We start from the raw sequence: 16,468 nt of genomic DNA, 5'->3' as shown, positions 1-16,468 counted from the left end.
GCAAGATGAAAGGCCTCACAACACCTTTCAGCAATATTCAATTTACATTTGCTTTTGCCATTTTCCACAATGACTGCTAGGATTTTAGCTTTCTGTCTGAATTGTTTTTCTTACTTTTCAACGCTACCTTTAGACAAACATTATTTGCTACCATGTTCTACTCAGAAAGTTAACTGGTGAAGGATAGCATTACACATTACAAACATGCATCTCCTGTTATGGCACAGCTGATGGTAAATGCTGAGCTGCTCAAATCCCAAAGGGAAACTTTAAACAACTGCAACAATTTTGCGATTTGTATAACTTTCGAGACACGTGCCTTGAATTCAGTAGTAATAAGACCAACGAGTCTTATAGGCTTCTTACAAAACTAAATTAAACCTTTATTAATAGAAGAAATAATTTTAAGTACAGACATAGATCTACAAATCACTACTGTGATAACTTCTAAATCCGCTGGTTAATCTAACTCCCAGTTACACTTTTGTTAAGGCAACAGTAAGACACATAGATCTTAAAAGACCCAGGCAAAAAAACACGATATGCTGAAGTGAGTTTTCTTAACTTCGGTTCTTTGTAAACAATAGCTGGAGGTGTAGATGCTGGAGGCTTTTTCATACTTGTTTTAAATCTTAGAATTCCTGCCCTTACACACAACCTACACTCCTTTATACATATTTTCCCCTTTGAATGCAAATTCCCATTGTTTCACTATGTCTTTGGACTTTACCTCTCCATTAATAAAAATCTCTCACAGTATCAATTTTACCAGTAATCTCTGGGAGAAATAAACACACTGGGCAGGATTTTTATCTCATTGGGCAGGTGTGGCGGGCTGGCCCAGGAGCGGTTGCGAAATTGCCTGCGGCCCGCAATTAGCCCCTGATCATGATTTTGTGCGTCTGGAGCCTAAGTGCTGTCTGGCTGGAGTGGGGGGGAAGAGGGCAAGCGTGGGCGTTTACGCATGCGCTTGGGTGTGTGCACTGAAAGCTCCCTAAAGGCACAGAACTGCCTCGGGGAACTGAAGCTTTGCAAAAACATAAATAAAGACTTTAAAAATGTTAAAAACATGTTCCCTCATGTAACTCTGACACATGAGCAGGGACATGTTATAAATGAGATTTTTATTTTACTTTTAATTCATGATGGAAACCTCATCCCACCTGTGGATGAGGTTTCATAAAAAATCCAAAAATCCAAAACCTTTTCACCCACCCGCCAACCGAATAGTTAGACAGGCAGCGAAAAATCAGATTTAATTAATTGATTAAGGGCGTTAATAGGCCACTTAATTGTTAGTGGGCACGCTGCCGCCCCTGGCGCGTGTCCACCGAGCAAAATATCACGAGAGTGCGCGATGACATTGGGACACTCACCCAACGTTATCACGCACTATTTTATTCTCGTTCGTGTTGGGTGGGTGCCCGCCCGATGAGAGAAAAGTCTGCCCACTGTTTCTTAACTTCTCCTAGCAAGGTGAAACATTTAACCACTCCTTTGAAATCAATCCAGTTTGGTTTATTTAAAAATGCAAATGTCCCCTTCACACCCATGTTTACCTACTTAACATTTCAAACCCAGCTTACCTTCTGTTACATCAAAACCTTCAGACCAACTGCCTTTAATTCAATTAAGTCACACAGACGCACATACACCCACACACACAGACCCCGCTATTACTTTACAATAAATTCCAATAACATTATGAAAATTATTGTATCTTCATGACATTCCTCACCCAACAATCAGAGTTTCTGTTTGTTCCTTTTCATAAGAGTGTGAGTGAATCCCCAGTTAATGTCCACCAACTGCATTCAATTAAATATAATGAATTGACAACTAACACCCTGAGTGTGAACATCAGGGCAGAGGGTGAAAGCCTGAGTGTGCTGGAAGGAGGCTGTTCAGTCAGACTAGGAAACCTATTGTGATCCCAGCAGTTATGTCAGAGGCATCTACTTACTGAAGTTTGTGGGCTACAGGGATGAGACTCCAAGGTTTGAGTCCAATGCTCTGAGGCAGCACCTGCAGTGCCCTCTGCCAAGGACTCTAAAAAACCGTGTCAAAGTTAGGCAGACCATTGCAGCGCCTGATCTCCTCCTCATGTGGCAGATTGTGGATCCAGCGGACTGGTATGCCAGCTAGTGGACCACTTTGAAAAATATTTAAATGATGTTTCTTTCTCAATCTTCTGAGGTCCATTCCCTGGCCCCTGCTGTGACTCCTTCCTTTGCTGGGGCTCCTGGCAGTCTTTAAGCAATTAAATCCCTGTATCTCACTAGAAATACCAGCCTCTAAACTTATACTACATCCCACTGAAGTCGAGGAAATAGAGGCTTTGGCTGTAGGAAGCCCCCATCACCACTGCCCCCTCCCCACCACCCGCCCCTACCCCTCCCCCTCCGCCCCCATTCTATGTTAGTGTCTGTGGGGCTGCAAAAGCCCCAATGCCATGTCCAGATCTCCAGCATACACAAACTCCAGTACAGGTTGCAACTGTGAATGTGGAATCTTACAGAAGTTATGGTGGGAATATGCAAGGACAGCCAAGCAACCTGAGGCCTATACTGCTTAAATTGGAAGAAAATTAATTAAGTTTCATTCCAGCTGAAAGAAGATAAGAGATTCTTGACCACTGTGCCTGTCCCTAATTATTGAACTTGGGAGCAGATTAAATTGAAACCATGTTTCCCATTTCAAAATTTTTATTTTTCAGAAAAACAAGTCTGCCCAATTGGAGTTTTCAAAAGATGATCTGTCTGTCTACACAGTGAGCTCCAGGAAATACTGGGAGTCAGTTGATGGGGAATCGAACGGCGTTGTTTCAGACACAGGTTTGCCTGGCCTTCCTGTACAGATTAATTAAGATTGGGGCAGGTAGATAGGTGGTTAAGAAGGCATATGGGATACTTGCCTTTATTAGCCGAGGCACAGAATATTAAAGTAGGCAGGCTGTGCTGGAACTGTATAAAACACTGGTTAGGCCACAGCTAGAGTATTGCGTGCAGTTCTGGAATCCGCATTATAGGAAGGATGTAATTGCACTAGAGAGAGTGCAGAGGAGATTTACCAGGATGTTGCCTGGACTGGAGAGTTTTAGTTATGAGGAGAGAATGGATTGACTGGGGTTATTTTCCCTGGAGCAGAGGAGATTGAGGGGGGACGTGATTGAGGTGTATAAAATTATGAGGGGCATAGATAGGGTAGACAGGAAGGAACTTTTCCCCTTGGTGGCGGGATCATTAACCAGGGGGCATAGATTTAAGGTAAGGGGCAGGAGGTTAGAGGGAATGTGAGGAAGAATTTTTTCACTCAGAGGGTGGTGGGAATCTGGAACTCACTGCCTGAAAGGGTGGTAGAGGCAGATACCTTCATAACATTTAAGAAGTATTTTGATGTGCACTTGCGATGCCATGGCTACAAGGCTATGGGCCTAGTGCTGGAAAATGGGATTATAATAATTAGGCACTTGCTTGACCGGCACAGACTCGATGGGCCGAAGGGTCTTTTTCTGTGCTGTTGACCTCTATGATTCTATGAGATTGTTTCAGGTTTTGGAGAAACATGTTTGTTGGAAACTGATGGCAATAAATATGCTCCTAGAAAGAAAAATGGTGGGACTCCCAAATTTTGAACATTGGATATCAAAGAAAAGACAGGTTAGGATAAGACAAAGAGAGACCAAGACTGCAGAAAGCCTACAAAGTGCAGTAGTTAATTAAAAAGGAAATTAAGAAAGCAAAGGAAGGGTATGGAAAAAAAATTAGAGAGTAAAATGAAGGAAAATGCAGAGATGTTTTATAAATACCTAAAGAACAGAAATGATAACTAAAGAAAGAGTAGGGCCAATGATAGACCAAAATGTAACCTGTACGCGGAGGCAGAAGATACTGATATGGCTCCTAATGAATACCCTGTGTGTGTCTTCGCAAAAGACGGGAACAAAGCAGACACTGTAGCTAAGGGGAAGGAGTGTGAAATATTGGGTGGGATAAACACAGTGAAAGAAGAGATATGAAGGGGTTTAATATCTCTGAGAGTAGATAAATCACCAGGCAAGGTCTTACGGTGCAGTGGGTGGTCTCTGGACCAGAAGTGCTGGGTTTGAGTCCCACTCCAGGACTTGCTGGCCAAGGAAGGTGCATTCATAACATGGCCAAAACTTGTAAATCCTTGTGATACACGCCAACAGCAGGTGGTAAGAGTGGGAAGGATTCCAGATCAGCCATGTGTTGGAAAGAACATTGGTACCTCCACCATCGCTATCCATAGCTCCAGGCTACAACATGCATGTAAAAGTGTATGTTGCCACAGCAACTTGGACTCCTTAGGGTTGGGGGGGTGTGAGGGAGCGGGGCGGGGGGCAGGTTGCTTGGCTCAGTTGGCTGGAAGGCCAGTATGGACCTTATTGATGCCAACAGCACAGAGTTTGACCTCTGTTCTGGCTGGGGTGGACTTGAAACCTGCCTCCTTGCCCTCCCCATGATGGAGGTCATGACGCTGTGGGTTGGAATTGCCTTCAGGCAGAGAACTCAGGAAGAAGCAGAAATCTCCAGACCTGGATGAGATCTATCTCATGCTACTGAGAGAAGCAAGGAGGAAGTAGCAAAGGCCCTAACCATCATTTTCCAATTCTCACTGGTGACAGTTTGGAGCTGGAGGATTGAGGGATGGCTTACATTATTACTATTGTTTAAAAAGTGAGGAAGGGATAGACTGAGTAATTATAAGCCAGTCTTGCTAACCTTGGTGATGGGCAAATTATTGGAAAAAATTTTGAGGGACAGTGCAAATCATTATTTATAAAGGCACAATTAATTAAGGGCCGTCAACGTGGATTTGTTAAGGAAAGGTCATCTCCAACTAATTTTATTGACTTCTTTGAGGAGTAACAAGAAGGGTCGATGAGGGTAGTGTATGTAATGTAGGCTACATGAATTTTAACAAGGCTTTAGATACCACATGGCAGACTGGTCAGAAAATTAAAAGCTCATGGGATCCAAGGGACTTTGTAATCTGATAGCTGAAGGCTGTAATGTTATGTGCCTTAAGCTACTTTATTTCATCAGATAAGACAGAAACTCTTGCCTTATATCTACTTAAATGTTGTGGGACGTCCAACTACTTCAAGTTTAATACTCCAGTATTTATTTTCCATTTCATTTACTTCCCCTGGGAAAGTTATTGCCTTTCTCTGCATTTTTTCTTCTTCTTCTTGTATGTGGTTTGGCTTGAATATTTTTCCCTTTTTGAAGGCTGTGTTTTAGATTGGCAGACAATTTTAAAATGTCCTTAGTTCCCACAGTAATGGCATCCTGCTCCCCCAGGTGTGAATCCTTTTCACTTGTGTAGGTTTATCCTACCACACTGAGAGCATTTCAAGATGGCGGTTGGTGACTTTCCCCCATTTTCGTGGTCTTCTGCTTTGGTGCACTTTCCTTCTTGTGGTCTACATACTGAACGGCCTCACTCATTCTTATCCATGGGACCTCGCCCTCTCCACGAACAAACACTCTATTTTGTTTTCTGAGCTTAGTTTGTCTCACAATTTGTACTGCCTTGACTGGAGTTAAATCCTCTATTGTCTGCAAGAGATCTGATAGAGTTTCATCTAGAACCCCAAATACTATTTGATCACGAGTCAATTCATCCCTCAATATTCTGTAGTCACAATGTTCTACCAGCCTGTATAGATCGTTGATGAATGAACCCATGCCCTTGCCTGGTCTTTGCTTTCACTTCTTAAGCTCTTTCTTTTCTACAATTTTTGTGAACACTGAATATGAATTAAATGCTTGCAGTACTTGCTTGTTGAAGCCTCATCAACTTCCTGCTTTGCTATTATGTCATCAGCAGTAGCTCCAACTGCAGAAAAAAAAGTACCTGCCTGATACTTTTGTTCTTTCTTGTGCAAACTAGAAGTAGTTCTATATCTGGAAAATTCTTCCCCCTGTGTCCCAGTGCTGAGCCCATGCTGAATCTTCAGCACTCTGGAATGATTCTGGGAGTGGTAGTGTGGATCCCATGGTAGTACCAAGTCCTGGAATAGTTACTGCTGCACTGGTGTTGCTTGTTGATTCCGGTCTGTGTTCACTGGTGCCCGGACTCCAGGGCCAGAATTTTACGTCTCGTGGGCGGGCAAGCGCCCCACCTGAATGGACATGAAATAGCACGAGATGACGTCAGGCAAATGATCCGACGTCACTCCATATACAAGCAATCTTCAGGTTGGCGGGTGTGCGCAGGTACCAGAGCCACATGCATCAACAATTAAAGGGCCACTTAAGGCCATTAAAAAGGCAGCCCACTTTTAACAAAACCTCATCCAAGAGTGGGATTAAAGGGTCTGCAGCATTGCCATTGTGAGTAGCAAGGAGTTCAGGAGATAGCTGCTGGTTGCTTATTTTGAACTTGACAGCTTCATCTCTGTTCGGAGCTTCAGTCTTGGCATTTCTAGGCTTCATTTCAGGACTCATTGGTGTCTCCAAGGCCCCCGTAGGATTTTGACCATGTGGACCTTTCCAGCTACCAGACAGCCTTCTATTACTCTGGTAATGGGGATTGTGGTCTCTGCTGGTGGCACCTCCTCTGAGGAGGAAGAGAGGGGCAGAAGGGAGAGGAGGCCAGGTGTCCCAATGCAGGTTCCAGGGGAGGGACCTGTGGGAGGAGAGGCGCAGGCACAAGGGGCACAGGTAGCCCAAGGTGGAAGGGGCCGCAGAAGACACCACTATCCTGCTGCCAGAGTTTACAGGTAGCGATGCAGCTACCTCAACACGTCCAAGGTGCAATGCCAAAAGAGGCTCTGCCTCTCCAGGGAGAGCGTGACCTCCATTTGTCAGATCTTTGGGCCTGAGATCACGTCCAACTGTGTGGGTGGATATGCCAAGCCAGTGGCTCTGAAGGGGTCACAGTGTCTCTCAACTTCTATGCCTCCGGCTCTTTCCAGGGGTTTGTAGAGTGTCCGAATTAGCTGTCCACAGTTGCGTCAAGCTGGTGACAGAAGCTCTGTTCAGGTGGGTAACGACATTTATTCATAACCGTATGGATGAAGCCAGCCAGGCAGAGCAAGCCAGGGAGTTTGCAATGATTGCTGGGTTCCACCGCATTGACTGCACATGTGTAGCCATAAGGCACCAGTGGGTCAGCTGGGTGCCTTTGTCATCAGGAAGGGATTCCTCTTGATGAATGTCCAGATAGTTTGTGACCGTAAGACGTAGATTCTGCAAGTCTGTGCAAGGTAACCTGCCATCTCCCATGACACTTACATCCTCAGACACTCACAGGTTCCAAGGCTCTTCACTGCTGCAGCTTAACAGGGTGGATGGCTGCTGGGTGACATTGAAAAGGTGGCTTATGACGCCTCTCCCCCACCCAAGAACAGAGGCAGAGAAGCATTATAATAGCAGTCATACCTCCACAAGGGCGGTGATAGAGAGGACCATAGGTCTTCTGAAGATGTGCTTCCAAATGCCTGGATCGTTCAAGGGGAGCACCACAATACCCTCCAGAGCGGGTGTCACTGATCATGGTTGCATACTGCACTCTCCACAATCTGGCTCTGGCAAGAGGGGACCTACTGGAGGAAGAGGATCTTGAGACAGCTTCACAGGCCACAGAGGGTGAATCCAGTAGTGAGTCAAGAGGAGCCCGGTGAGGAGAACGCCGAGGGCATGGAGCCAGACTTCTGTATCCTTCAGGGAGGCAGGGACACCAGGGATGCCTTGATTCAACAGTCCTTCAGCTAGGCTGCCAAATAAGTGCTACCACCTCATGCCAGGGCTGTCGTCTCCAACCTGGATGTCTGAAATGACCCTTTCCTTTGAACCCAAAGTCCACTCAGTGCCAGTGCAATAAAGTTTAGAGCCACTCACGTCCAGCATGAGATACTGGCGTACCCTGCACCTACAAAACAAGTGAAGCATAGTCAGGCCATTAAGACAAAAGCAAAAGTTATATCATGTTGGCACTCACGTCAAATGAACATCGTAACAAATGGTGTTAATGGTCACACCAGTAAACATATTAACAGAACATGGCAGAACAGAAGATCCTCTGCTCATGGTGCCTTAAACTTACGTTTGTGAGTGCTGCCTCTTGTTGCTCCCCCCCTCCCCCCCACTCGCTGGCAGTGGCATTGGAGACAGCCTGCTGACTCTGCTGTCCTGTTGGCCTTGTTGACTTTGGCAGTCTTCCTCTGGCCAGCAGAGCCTGTGCTGGCCTCACCTGGGAGGGAGCAGCCGGTGCCACAGCTGGCATCTCCCCAGTCACCGCAGCCTCATCAGATGCCACGGTAACTGGCTAAGGGGCGGAGGAGCTGTTGCCGTCATCCAGGGCACTTTGAGAGGAGCCTGCAGAGATGACAAGCAGGCTGTTCCCAACGTGAGGTCGCTCTGGACCTCCCTGCTCACCATTGATGGACGGGCATCTAACTGGGATACTGGGTGCCTCATCCATCTCCCACACTGGACTGACCTCCTGAGGCCATTGCCTGTGTGAGGGCTTGCAGGTCCGAGCACAACCCCAGGAACACCTGATTATGCCCCTGGAGTTGCCTCTCCACAAGAGTCGCCACTCTCTCAGTGGAGGAGGCAGTGCACTCGCCAATGAGGGTCAACGTCGCGCTCATGCTCGGCATGGACTCTTCCACAACAGAGACCATGGCATGCAGACCCTCATAGATCTCTGCCAAATCCTCCCGCACATCCCGCTGGACATCCTGCATCTGCCGCCTAATGGACGACTCCAAAGGCTCATCATCTGCCTTCGACTCAACATCATCTTGATCTCCAACAGCCCTCCGATTGCCGGTGCCCTGGGCACTCTCTGCCTCTGCCTGCACCTGAAGCGAGTGAGAAATGCCCTCACTGCTATGCACCGACCTTCTAGCTGATGATCTAATGCCCACCGAGGTGCTGGTATCTGCACTGGCACCTGGTTCAGAGAGGAGGTGTGATGCAGGTGCATCTAAAGCCCAGTGGCCCTCTAGCGTCAGGGGTGGCTTTTTGGGGTCCAGCATTCGAGAGTGAGCTGGCGATACTAGGGGAGAACAACGACATGTCATTAGTTTAAGTCACCACACTGTCACTGTGCATGCCAGGCACTCTGGTGAGACAATGGAGATCTACATCATGGCTCCATTGTCTTTAAATGATCAATGGGGACTCCAGGTTTGAGGCTCCCATTAATGATGAGACTAGACAAGAATGTTTTTGCACAATCTGACACTCAACTCTGTGCACTGCACTCTTACCTTCATCAGGGATCCCAGCCTCTCCACGATCGGCTGACCGAGGTGGGTAGCGGCGGTTGACCTTGTCCAACAGGTACAAGGTACTTGCTCCCTGTGTGGATGAGGAACAGGGCTGTAGGGAGGATGAGCCAGCTGACCATGGCACTGTGGCACAGGAGGCCATTCAAGAGGGGGGAGCAAAAAGACAAGTGGTAGTTGTAGGGGATTCTATAATTAGGAGAATTGACAGCATCCTTTGTAAGCAGGATCGAGAGTCCCGCATGGTATGTTGCCTGCCCCGTGCTAGGGTGAGGGACATCTCTGACCAGCTTGAAAGGATATTGGAGAGGGAGGGGGAGGATCCAGTTGTTGTGGTCCACGTCGAGACAAATAACATAGGTAAGACTAGGAAAGAGGACCTGTTTGGGGATTATCAGGAACTCGGAACTAAATTAAAGAACAGGTCCTCAAGGATTATAATATCTGGATTACTACCCGAGCCACGTGCAAATTGGCATAGGGACACGAGAATAAGGGAAGTAAACACGTGGCTAAAGGAGTGGTGCGGGAAAGAGGGGTTCCATTTCGTGGGGCACTGGCATCAGTATTGGAACAGGAGGGATCTGTAACGTTGGGACGGTCTCCCCTGAACCGATCTGGGACCAATGTTATAGCGAAAAGGGTAAATAGGGTGGTCAACAGGACTTTAAACTAGAAAGTGGGGGTGGAGGGAAGGATAAAACTCCAAGAAGTATGACTAATGGGAAACAAAGCAGCAGGTTAGTATGTGCGGGGGTGGATTCAACTTCATGGAAAATTATGAAAAAACTGAAAAGAAAGGAGAGCCCAGGAGAGGCTATTAAAGTCTCCAGAACACAAAATAGGACAGAGTGTTTGGAAAGGTCTAGGAATCTAACTTCAAGCACATCAGATAAAGGGACGACAATGAGAAGGGGGATGGGAAATACAGGACTGAAGGTGTTGTATCTGAATGCACGCAGTATACGAAATAAGGTAAATGAGCTTGTGGCGCAGATTGAAATTGGCAGGTATGATGTGGTGGGCATCACGGAGACATGGCTGCAAGGGGATCAGGACTGGGAGCTAAATATCCAAGGATATACATCCTATCGAAAAGATAGGCAGGTTGGCAGAGGGGGTGGGGTTGCTTTGTTAGTAAGAATTGAAATTAAATCGATAGCAAGAAACGACGTAGGGTCAGATGATGTAGATTCTGTGTGGGTAGAGTTGAGGAACCGCAAAGGTAAAAAAAACCATAATGGGAGTTATGTACAGGCCTCCAAACAGTAGTCAAGATGTGGGGCACAAGATACACCAGGAGATAGAAAAGGCATGTAAGAAAGGCAAGGTTACAGTGATCATGGGAGATTTCAATATGCAGGTAGACTGGGAAAATCAGGTTGGTAGTGGATCCCAAGAAAAGGAATTTGTGGAATGTCTACGAGATGGCTTTTTAGAGCAGCTTGTGATGGAGCCCACTAGGGAACAGGCAATACTAGATTTAGTGATGTGTAATGAGGCAGATTTGATAAGGGAGCTTAAGTTGAAGGAGCCCTTAGGAGGAAGTGACCATAATATGATAGAATTTACCCTGCAATTTGAGAGGAAAAAGCTGGAATCAGATGTAACGGTATTACAGTTGAATAAAGGTAACTACAGAGGCATGAGGGATTGGGAAGCCTACAAAGACCAACAGAGGACAACTAAAAAAGAAATAAGGAGGGAGAAGATTAATTACGAGGGTAAACTAGCCAGTAATATAAAAGAAGATTACAAGAGTTTTTTTAGATATATAAAGGGTAAGAGAGGCAAAAGTGGATATTGGGCCGCTGGAAAATGACGCTGGAGAAGTAGTAGTGGGGAGCAAAGAAATGGCGGAGGAACTGAATAGGTGCTTTGCATCAGTCTTCACGGTGGAAGACACGAGTAACATCCCCAAAGTTCAAGAGAGTTGGGGGGCAGAGGTGAGTATGGTGGCCATTACCAAGGAGAAGGTGCTAGGAAAACTGAAAGGTCTGAAGGTGGATAAATCACCTGGACCAGATAGATTACATCCCAGAGTTATGAAGGAGATAGCTGAAGAGATGGTGGAGGCGTTAGTGGTGATCTGTCAGGAATCACTGGAGTCAGGGAGGGCCCCAGAGGACTGGAAAATCGCTAATATAACCACCCTGTTTAAGAAGGGAGTGAGGCAAAAGACGGGAAATTACAGGCCGATTAGCCTGACCTCAGTTGTTGGTAAGATTTTAGAGTCCATTATTAAGGATGAGATTTCAGAATACTTGGAAGTGCATGGTAAAATAGGGCAAAGTCAGCATGGTTTCATCAAGGGGAGGTCATGCCTGACAAATCTGCTAGAATTCTTTGAGGAGGTAACGAGTAGGTTAGACAAAGGAGAGCCAATGGATGTTATCTACTTGGACTTCCAGAAGGCCTTTGACAAGGTGCCGCACAGGAGGCTGCTCAGAAAGATAAGAGCCTATGGTGTTAGAGGCAAGGTACTAACATGGATAGAAGATTGGCTGTCTGGCAGGAGGCAGAGAGTGGGGATAAGGGGGTTCTTCTCAGGATGGCGGCCGGTGACTAGTGGAGTTCCGCAGGGGTCAGTGTTGAGACCACAACTTTTCACTTTATACATTAATGATCTAGATGAAGGAACTGAGGGCATCCTGGCTAAGTTTGCAGATGATACAAAGATAGGTGGAGGGACAGGTAGTATTGAGGAGGTGGGGAGGCTGCAGAAGGATTTGGACAGGTTAGGAGAATGGGCAAAGAAGTGGCAGATGGAATACAACGTGGGCAAGTGTGAGGTCATGCACTTCGGTAGGAAGAATAGAGGCATAGACTATTTTCTAAATTGGGAGAGAATTCAGAAATCTGGAGTGCAAAGGGACTTGGGAGTCCTAGTTCAGGATTCTCCTAAGGTTAACTTGCAGGTTGAGTTGGTAGTTAGGAAGGCAAATGCAATGTTGGCATTTATTTCGAGAGGACTAGAATATAAAAGCAGGGATTTGCTGCTAAGGCTTTATAAGGCTCTAGTCAGACCACATTTAAAATATTGTGAGCAATTTTGGGCCCCGTATCTCAGGAAGGATGTTCTGGCCCTGGAGAGGGTCCAGAGGAGGTTCACGAGAACGATCCCAGGAATGAAGGGCTTAACATATGAGAAACGTTTGAGGACTCTGGGTCTATACTCGATGGAGTTTAGAAGGATGAGGGGGGATCTGATTGAAACTTACAGAATACTGAAAGGCCTGGATAGAGTGGATGTGGGGAAGATGTTTCCATTAGTAGGAGAGACTAGGACCCGAGGGCACAGCCTCAGAGTAAAGGGAAGACCCTTTAGAACAGAGATGAGGAGAAACTTCTTTAGCCAGAGAGTGGTGAATCTATGGAATTCATTGCCACAGAAGGCTGTGGAGGCCAGGTCATTGAGTGTATTTAAGACCGAGATAGATAGGTTCTTGATTGGTAAGGGGATCAAAGGTTACGGGGAGAAGGCGGGAGAATGGGGTTGAGAAACTTATCAGCCATGATTGAATGGCAGAGCAGACTCGAATGTCCTAATTTCTGCTCCTATGTCTTATGGTCACTCCAGCTCTAAGGCATCCATCTCGTACCTTGTCAGAGTGAGGAGATTTGGGGGAGGCCTCCCCCTGTCTTAGTTCTTTCGTTGGTGTTATGGCTTCTCTTGTGAAATGACAGAGGAGCATCGATTTGTCCACTCTCTACATGCAGCGCCGTTGCATCCTGGCTAATCTCAGTGCACAGTGGTGAGGATACTTCACAGTCGCTTGAGGTGCAGGCGGAGGCAGAGGGTGCCCAGGGCACCGGAAGTCAGAGGACTGCTGAGGACCAGGAACATGCTCAGTCAGTGGCTGATGATCTGCCTCTGGAGTTGCCCTTGAGGTAGCAGATGCTGGAAGTCCAGCAGGGTGTGTGGGAGGATCTGGCAGAGATCCATGAGGGAATGTGTGCCATGGTGTCCGTTGTGGAGGAGTCCATGCGGAGCATGAGCAATGCAGTGACCGTCATGGCCAAGCGCACTACCTCCTGCATGGAGAGGGTGGCGGCTCTCGTGGAGAGGCTCCTCCAGGAGCTGAATCAGGGGTTCCTGGGGTTGCAGTCGGACCTGCAAGCCCTCACACTGGCAATGGCCTCAGGTGACCCCTGTCAGTGTGGGAGATGGATTGGGCAGTATCCCAGCTAGGTGCCCATCCATCAATGGTGAGCAGGGAGATCCAAAACGACCTGGCACCCGAGCTGCTTGTTGTCCCTGCGAGCTCCTCTCAGGACACTCTGGATGAGAGCAGCAGCTCCTCCGCCCCTCTGCCAGTGACCGTGGCATCTGATGAGGCTGCAGAGACTGGGGAGATGCCAGCCGTTGCTCTGACCACTCCCTCCCAGGCGGAACCAGAACAGGCTCCACGGGCCAGAGGATGTCCGCCAAGATCACCAAGGCCAACAAGACAGCAGAGTGAGCAGCTGTCTCCAATGCTGGTGCCAGCGAGGGGGGAGCACCTAGACATAGCACCCTCAAGCGAAAACTTAAAGCACCTTAAGCATAACACGGGCCTATCACTGGTGATATTCTTTTCCCCCATTTTTACGTTAATTATTATTAGGTGTGATGGAGAACACCTTTCCATTTAATTTGTTTTATGTATGCCAGGCACCACACCATTAAATGTGTTTAACAAGTCTCTGGGTGCTTCATTAGTTCTGCAGGTGCATTGTAACCCATGATGTTATGACTGACTTGTTTGTCATTGAACCTTATTGAAATGGCACATAGTGCATGTTGTTCACCAAGCAAATGTTCCTGTCAGGTATAGAGTATGGCACCTGCAGCCCTGGCATGTGATGGTGGTTCTTTGGTAGGCTAGCTGAAGGAGCGTTGGATCAAAGCCTCCCAGGTGTCCCTGCCTCACTGGAGGTAGTCCAGGTCAGCGTCTATCCCTTCAGCGTTCTCCTGACTGTGCTCGTCCTCGGACTCACTACTGGACTCATCGTGTGCAGCCAGAGCAGCTGCGTCAATGTCTTCCTCCACTGCGTCCCCCCTTTCCAGTGCCAGATTGTGGAGAGCGCAGCATGCAGTGACACACGATCTGGGGGTATTGTAGTGCGCCCCCTGAATGGCCCAGGCATCAGAAGCGCATCTTGAGAAGACCGATGGTTCTCTGTACCACAGCCCTTGTGGAGGCATGACTCCTGTTGTACCGCTGCTCGGCCTCTGTTCTTGGATGGCGGAGAGGCATCATGAGCTGCCTTTTGAGGGGATAGCCCTTGTCACCCAGCAGCCATCCATCCAGTTGGGCTGGAGCACTGAAGAGCCTCGGCACCTGGGGGTGTCTCAGGATGTAAGCGTCATGGGAGCTGCCTGGGTACCTTGCACAGACTTGCAGAATCAGCATCCTGTGATCGCACACTATCTGCACGTTCATGGAGTGGAAGCCCTTCTTGTTGACGAAGGCACCGGGCTCACCTGCTGGCACCTTGATGGCCACATGTGTGCAGTCTATTGCACCCTGGACACGGGGGAAGCCAGCAATGGCCGCAAAACCTCTGGCTCTGCCTTGCTGGCCTCGTCCGTGCAATAGTGAATGAAACTCAATGCACGTCTGAACAGAACGTCTGTCACCAGCTTGACACAACTCTGGACAGCCGATTGGGAGACTCCACAAAGAACACCCGCCGACCTCTGGAAAGAGCCGGAGGCATAGAAGTTCAGGGCCATTGTGAACTTCAGCGCCACTGGCATGGGGTGTCCACCCACACTGTTGGAGCTGATCTCAGGCCCGATCATCTGACAGATGGAGGCCACGGTCTCCCATGAGAGGCGGAGCCTCCTTCAGCATTGTACCTCAGACATATTGAGGTAGCTGCATTGCCACCTGTAAACCCTGGCAGCAGGATAGTGGCATCTTCTGCAGCCCCTTCCGCCTTAGACTTCCTGTTAGCCCTGCGCCCCTTGTGCCTGCGCCTGTCCACCCACAGGTGGCTCCCCTGGAGGCTGAATAGGGGCACACGGCCTCCTCGCCCTTCTGGCCCTCTCTTCCTCCTCAGAGGAAGCGCCTCCAGCAGAGACCACAATCCCTGTTCCCAGGGTAAGGGAAGGCTGTCTGATACCTGGAAGGACCCATGTGGTATGACTCCTCTGGAGTCCTGAACTAAAGCCTCTTATCTCTGTCAAAAGCAGCTCTGAAGCGAAATGAAATTGTCCTGTTCATACAAGCAAGCAGCAGCAAGTTATAAGCTAAAGTACAAACAACTCGCAATAGCAAGCCCACTCACCCCTCTTATCTTGCCCATGGCTGAGGTTTTTGAAAATGTGGCCTACTTGCCTGCTCATTGCACCCGTGTGACGCCCTGAAAATTGCTCAGGCTGTGTAAAATCACAGACAATTGGTGCCTCAAGGGCCTTAACTGGCCCATTAATTAATGTCGAGTGCACCTTCACCCTCACAGCACGCCCGCCTAGCGAAATATCGCAATGGTGCGTGATGACGTCGGGACACACACCCGACATCATCGCATGTCATTTTACGTTCTGGCGTGTCGTGCGTGCGCCTGCATGCCGAATGTAAAATTCTGCCCCATGAGCTTTTATTTTCCACAATAACCTTTGATGTGGCACTTTATCAAGTGCCTTTTGAAAATCTAAGTACATCACATCTACTGGTTCCCCTTTATCCACAGCACATGTTACTTCTTCAAAGAATCCAATAAGTTGGTTGAACATGATTTCCCTTTCACAAAACCATGTTGACTCTGCCTGATTACCTTGAATTTATCGAATGCCCTGTTATAACATCTTTAATAATAACATTTTCCTTATGATAGTTGTTAAGCTAACTGGCCTATAGTTTCTTGATTTCTATCTCCCTCCCTTTTTGAATAAAGGAGTTACATTTGCTATTTTCCAATCTAATGAAACCTCCCCTGAATTGAGGGAATTTTGGAAAATTAAAACCAACGCATTAACTATCTTAAAAGCAAAATACTGCGGATGCTGGAAATCTGAAACAAAAACAAAAATAGCTGGAAAAACTCAGCAGGTCTGACAGCATCTGCGGAGAGGAATACAGTTAACGTTTCGAGTCCATATGACTCTTCATCAGAACTAAGGAAAATTAGAAATGAAGTGAAATATAAGCTGGTTGGGGGTGGGTGGGACAGGTAGAGCTGGATAGAGGGCCAGTGATAGGTGGAGGGGAA

The 16,468-nt window shown here is 47.5% G+C and overlaps 1 protein-coding gene across 2 annotated transcripts in view; it reads left to right on the top strand.

The window, feature by feature from the left end:
- Positions 1-16,468, top strand: part of LOC144695847 (nuclear GTPase SLIP-GC-like) — a 222,811-nt gene that overhangs the window by 125,340 nt on the left and 81,003 nt on the right. For both annotated transcript variants that reach the window (XM_078566877.1, XM_078566876.1), the window contains exon 11: positions 2,717-2,834. In XM_078566877.1, the coding sequence (XP_078423003.1) occupies positions 2,717-2,834 (118 nt within the window). The remainder of the gene's footprint in view (positions 1-2,716; positions 2,835-16,468) is intronic.

Source organism: Cetorhinus maximus, chromosome 21, assembly GCF_964194155.1.
Source record: "Cetorhinus maximus chromosome 21, sCetMax3.hap1.1, whole genome shotgun sequence".
NCBI lineage: Eukaryota > Metazoa > Chordata > Chondrichthyes > Lamniformes > Cetorhinidae > Cetorhinus > Cetorhinus maximus.
This window is presented reverse-complemented; position numbering and strand designations above follow the sequence as displayed.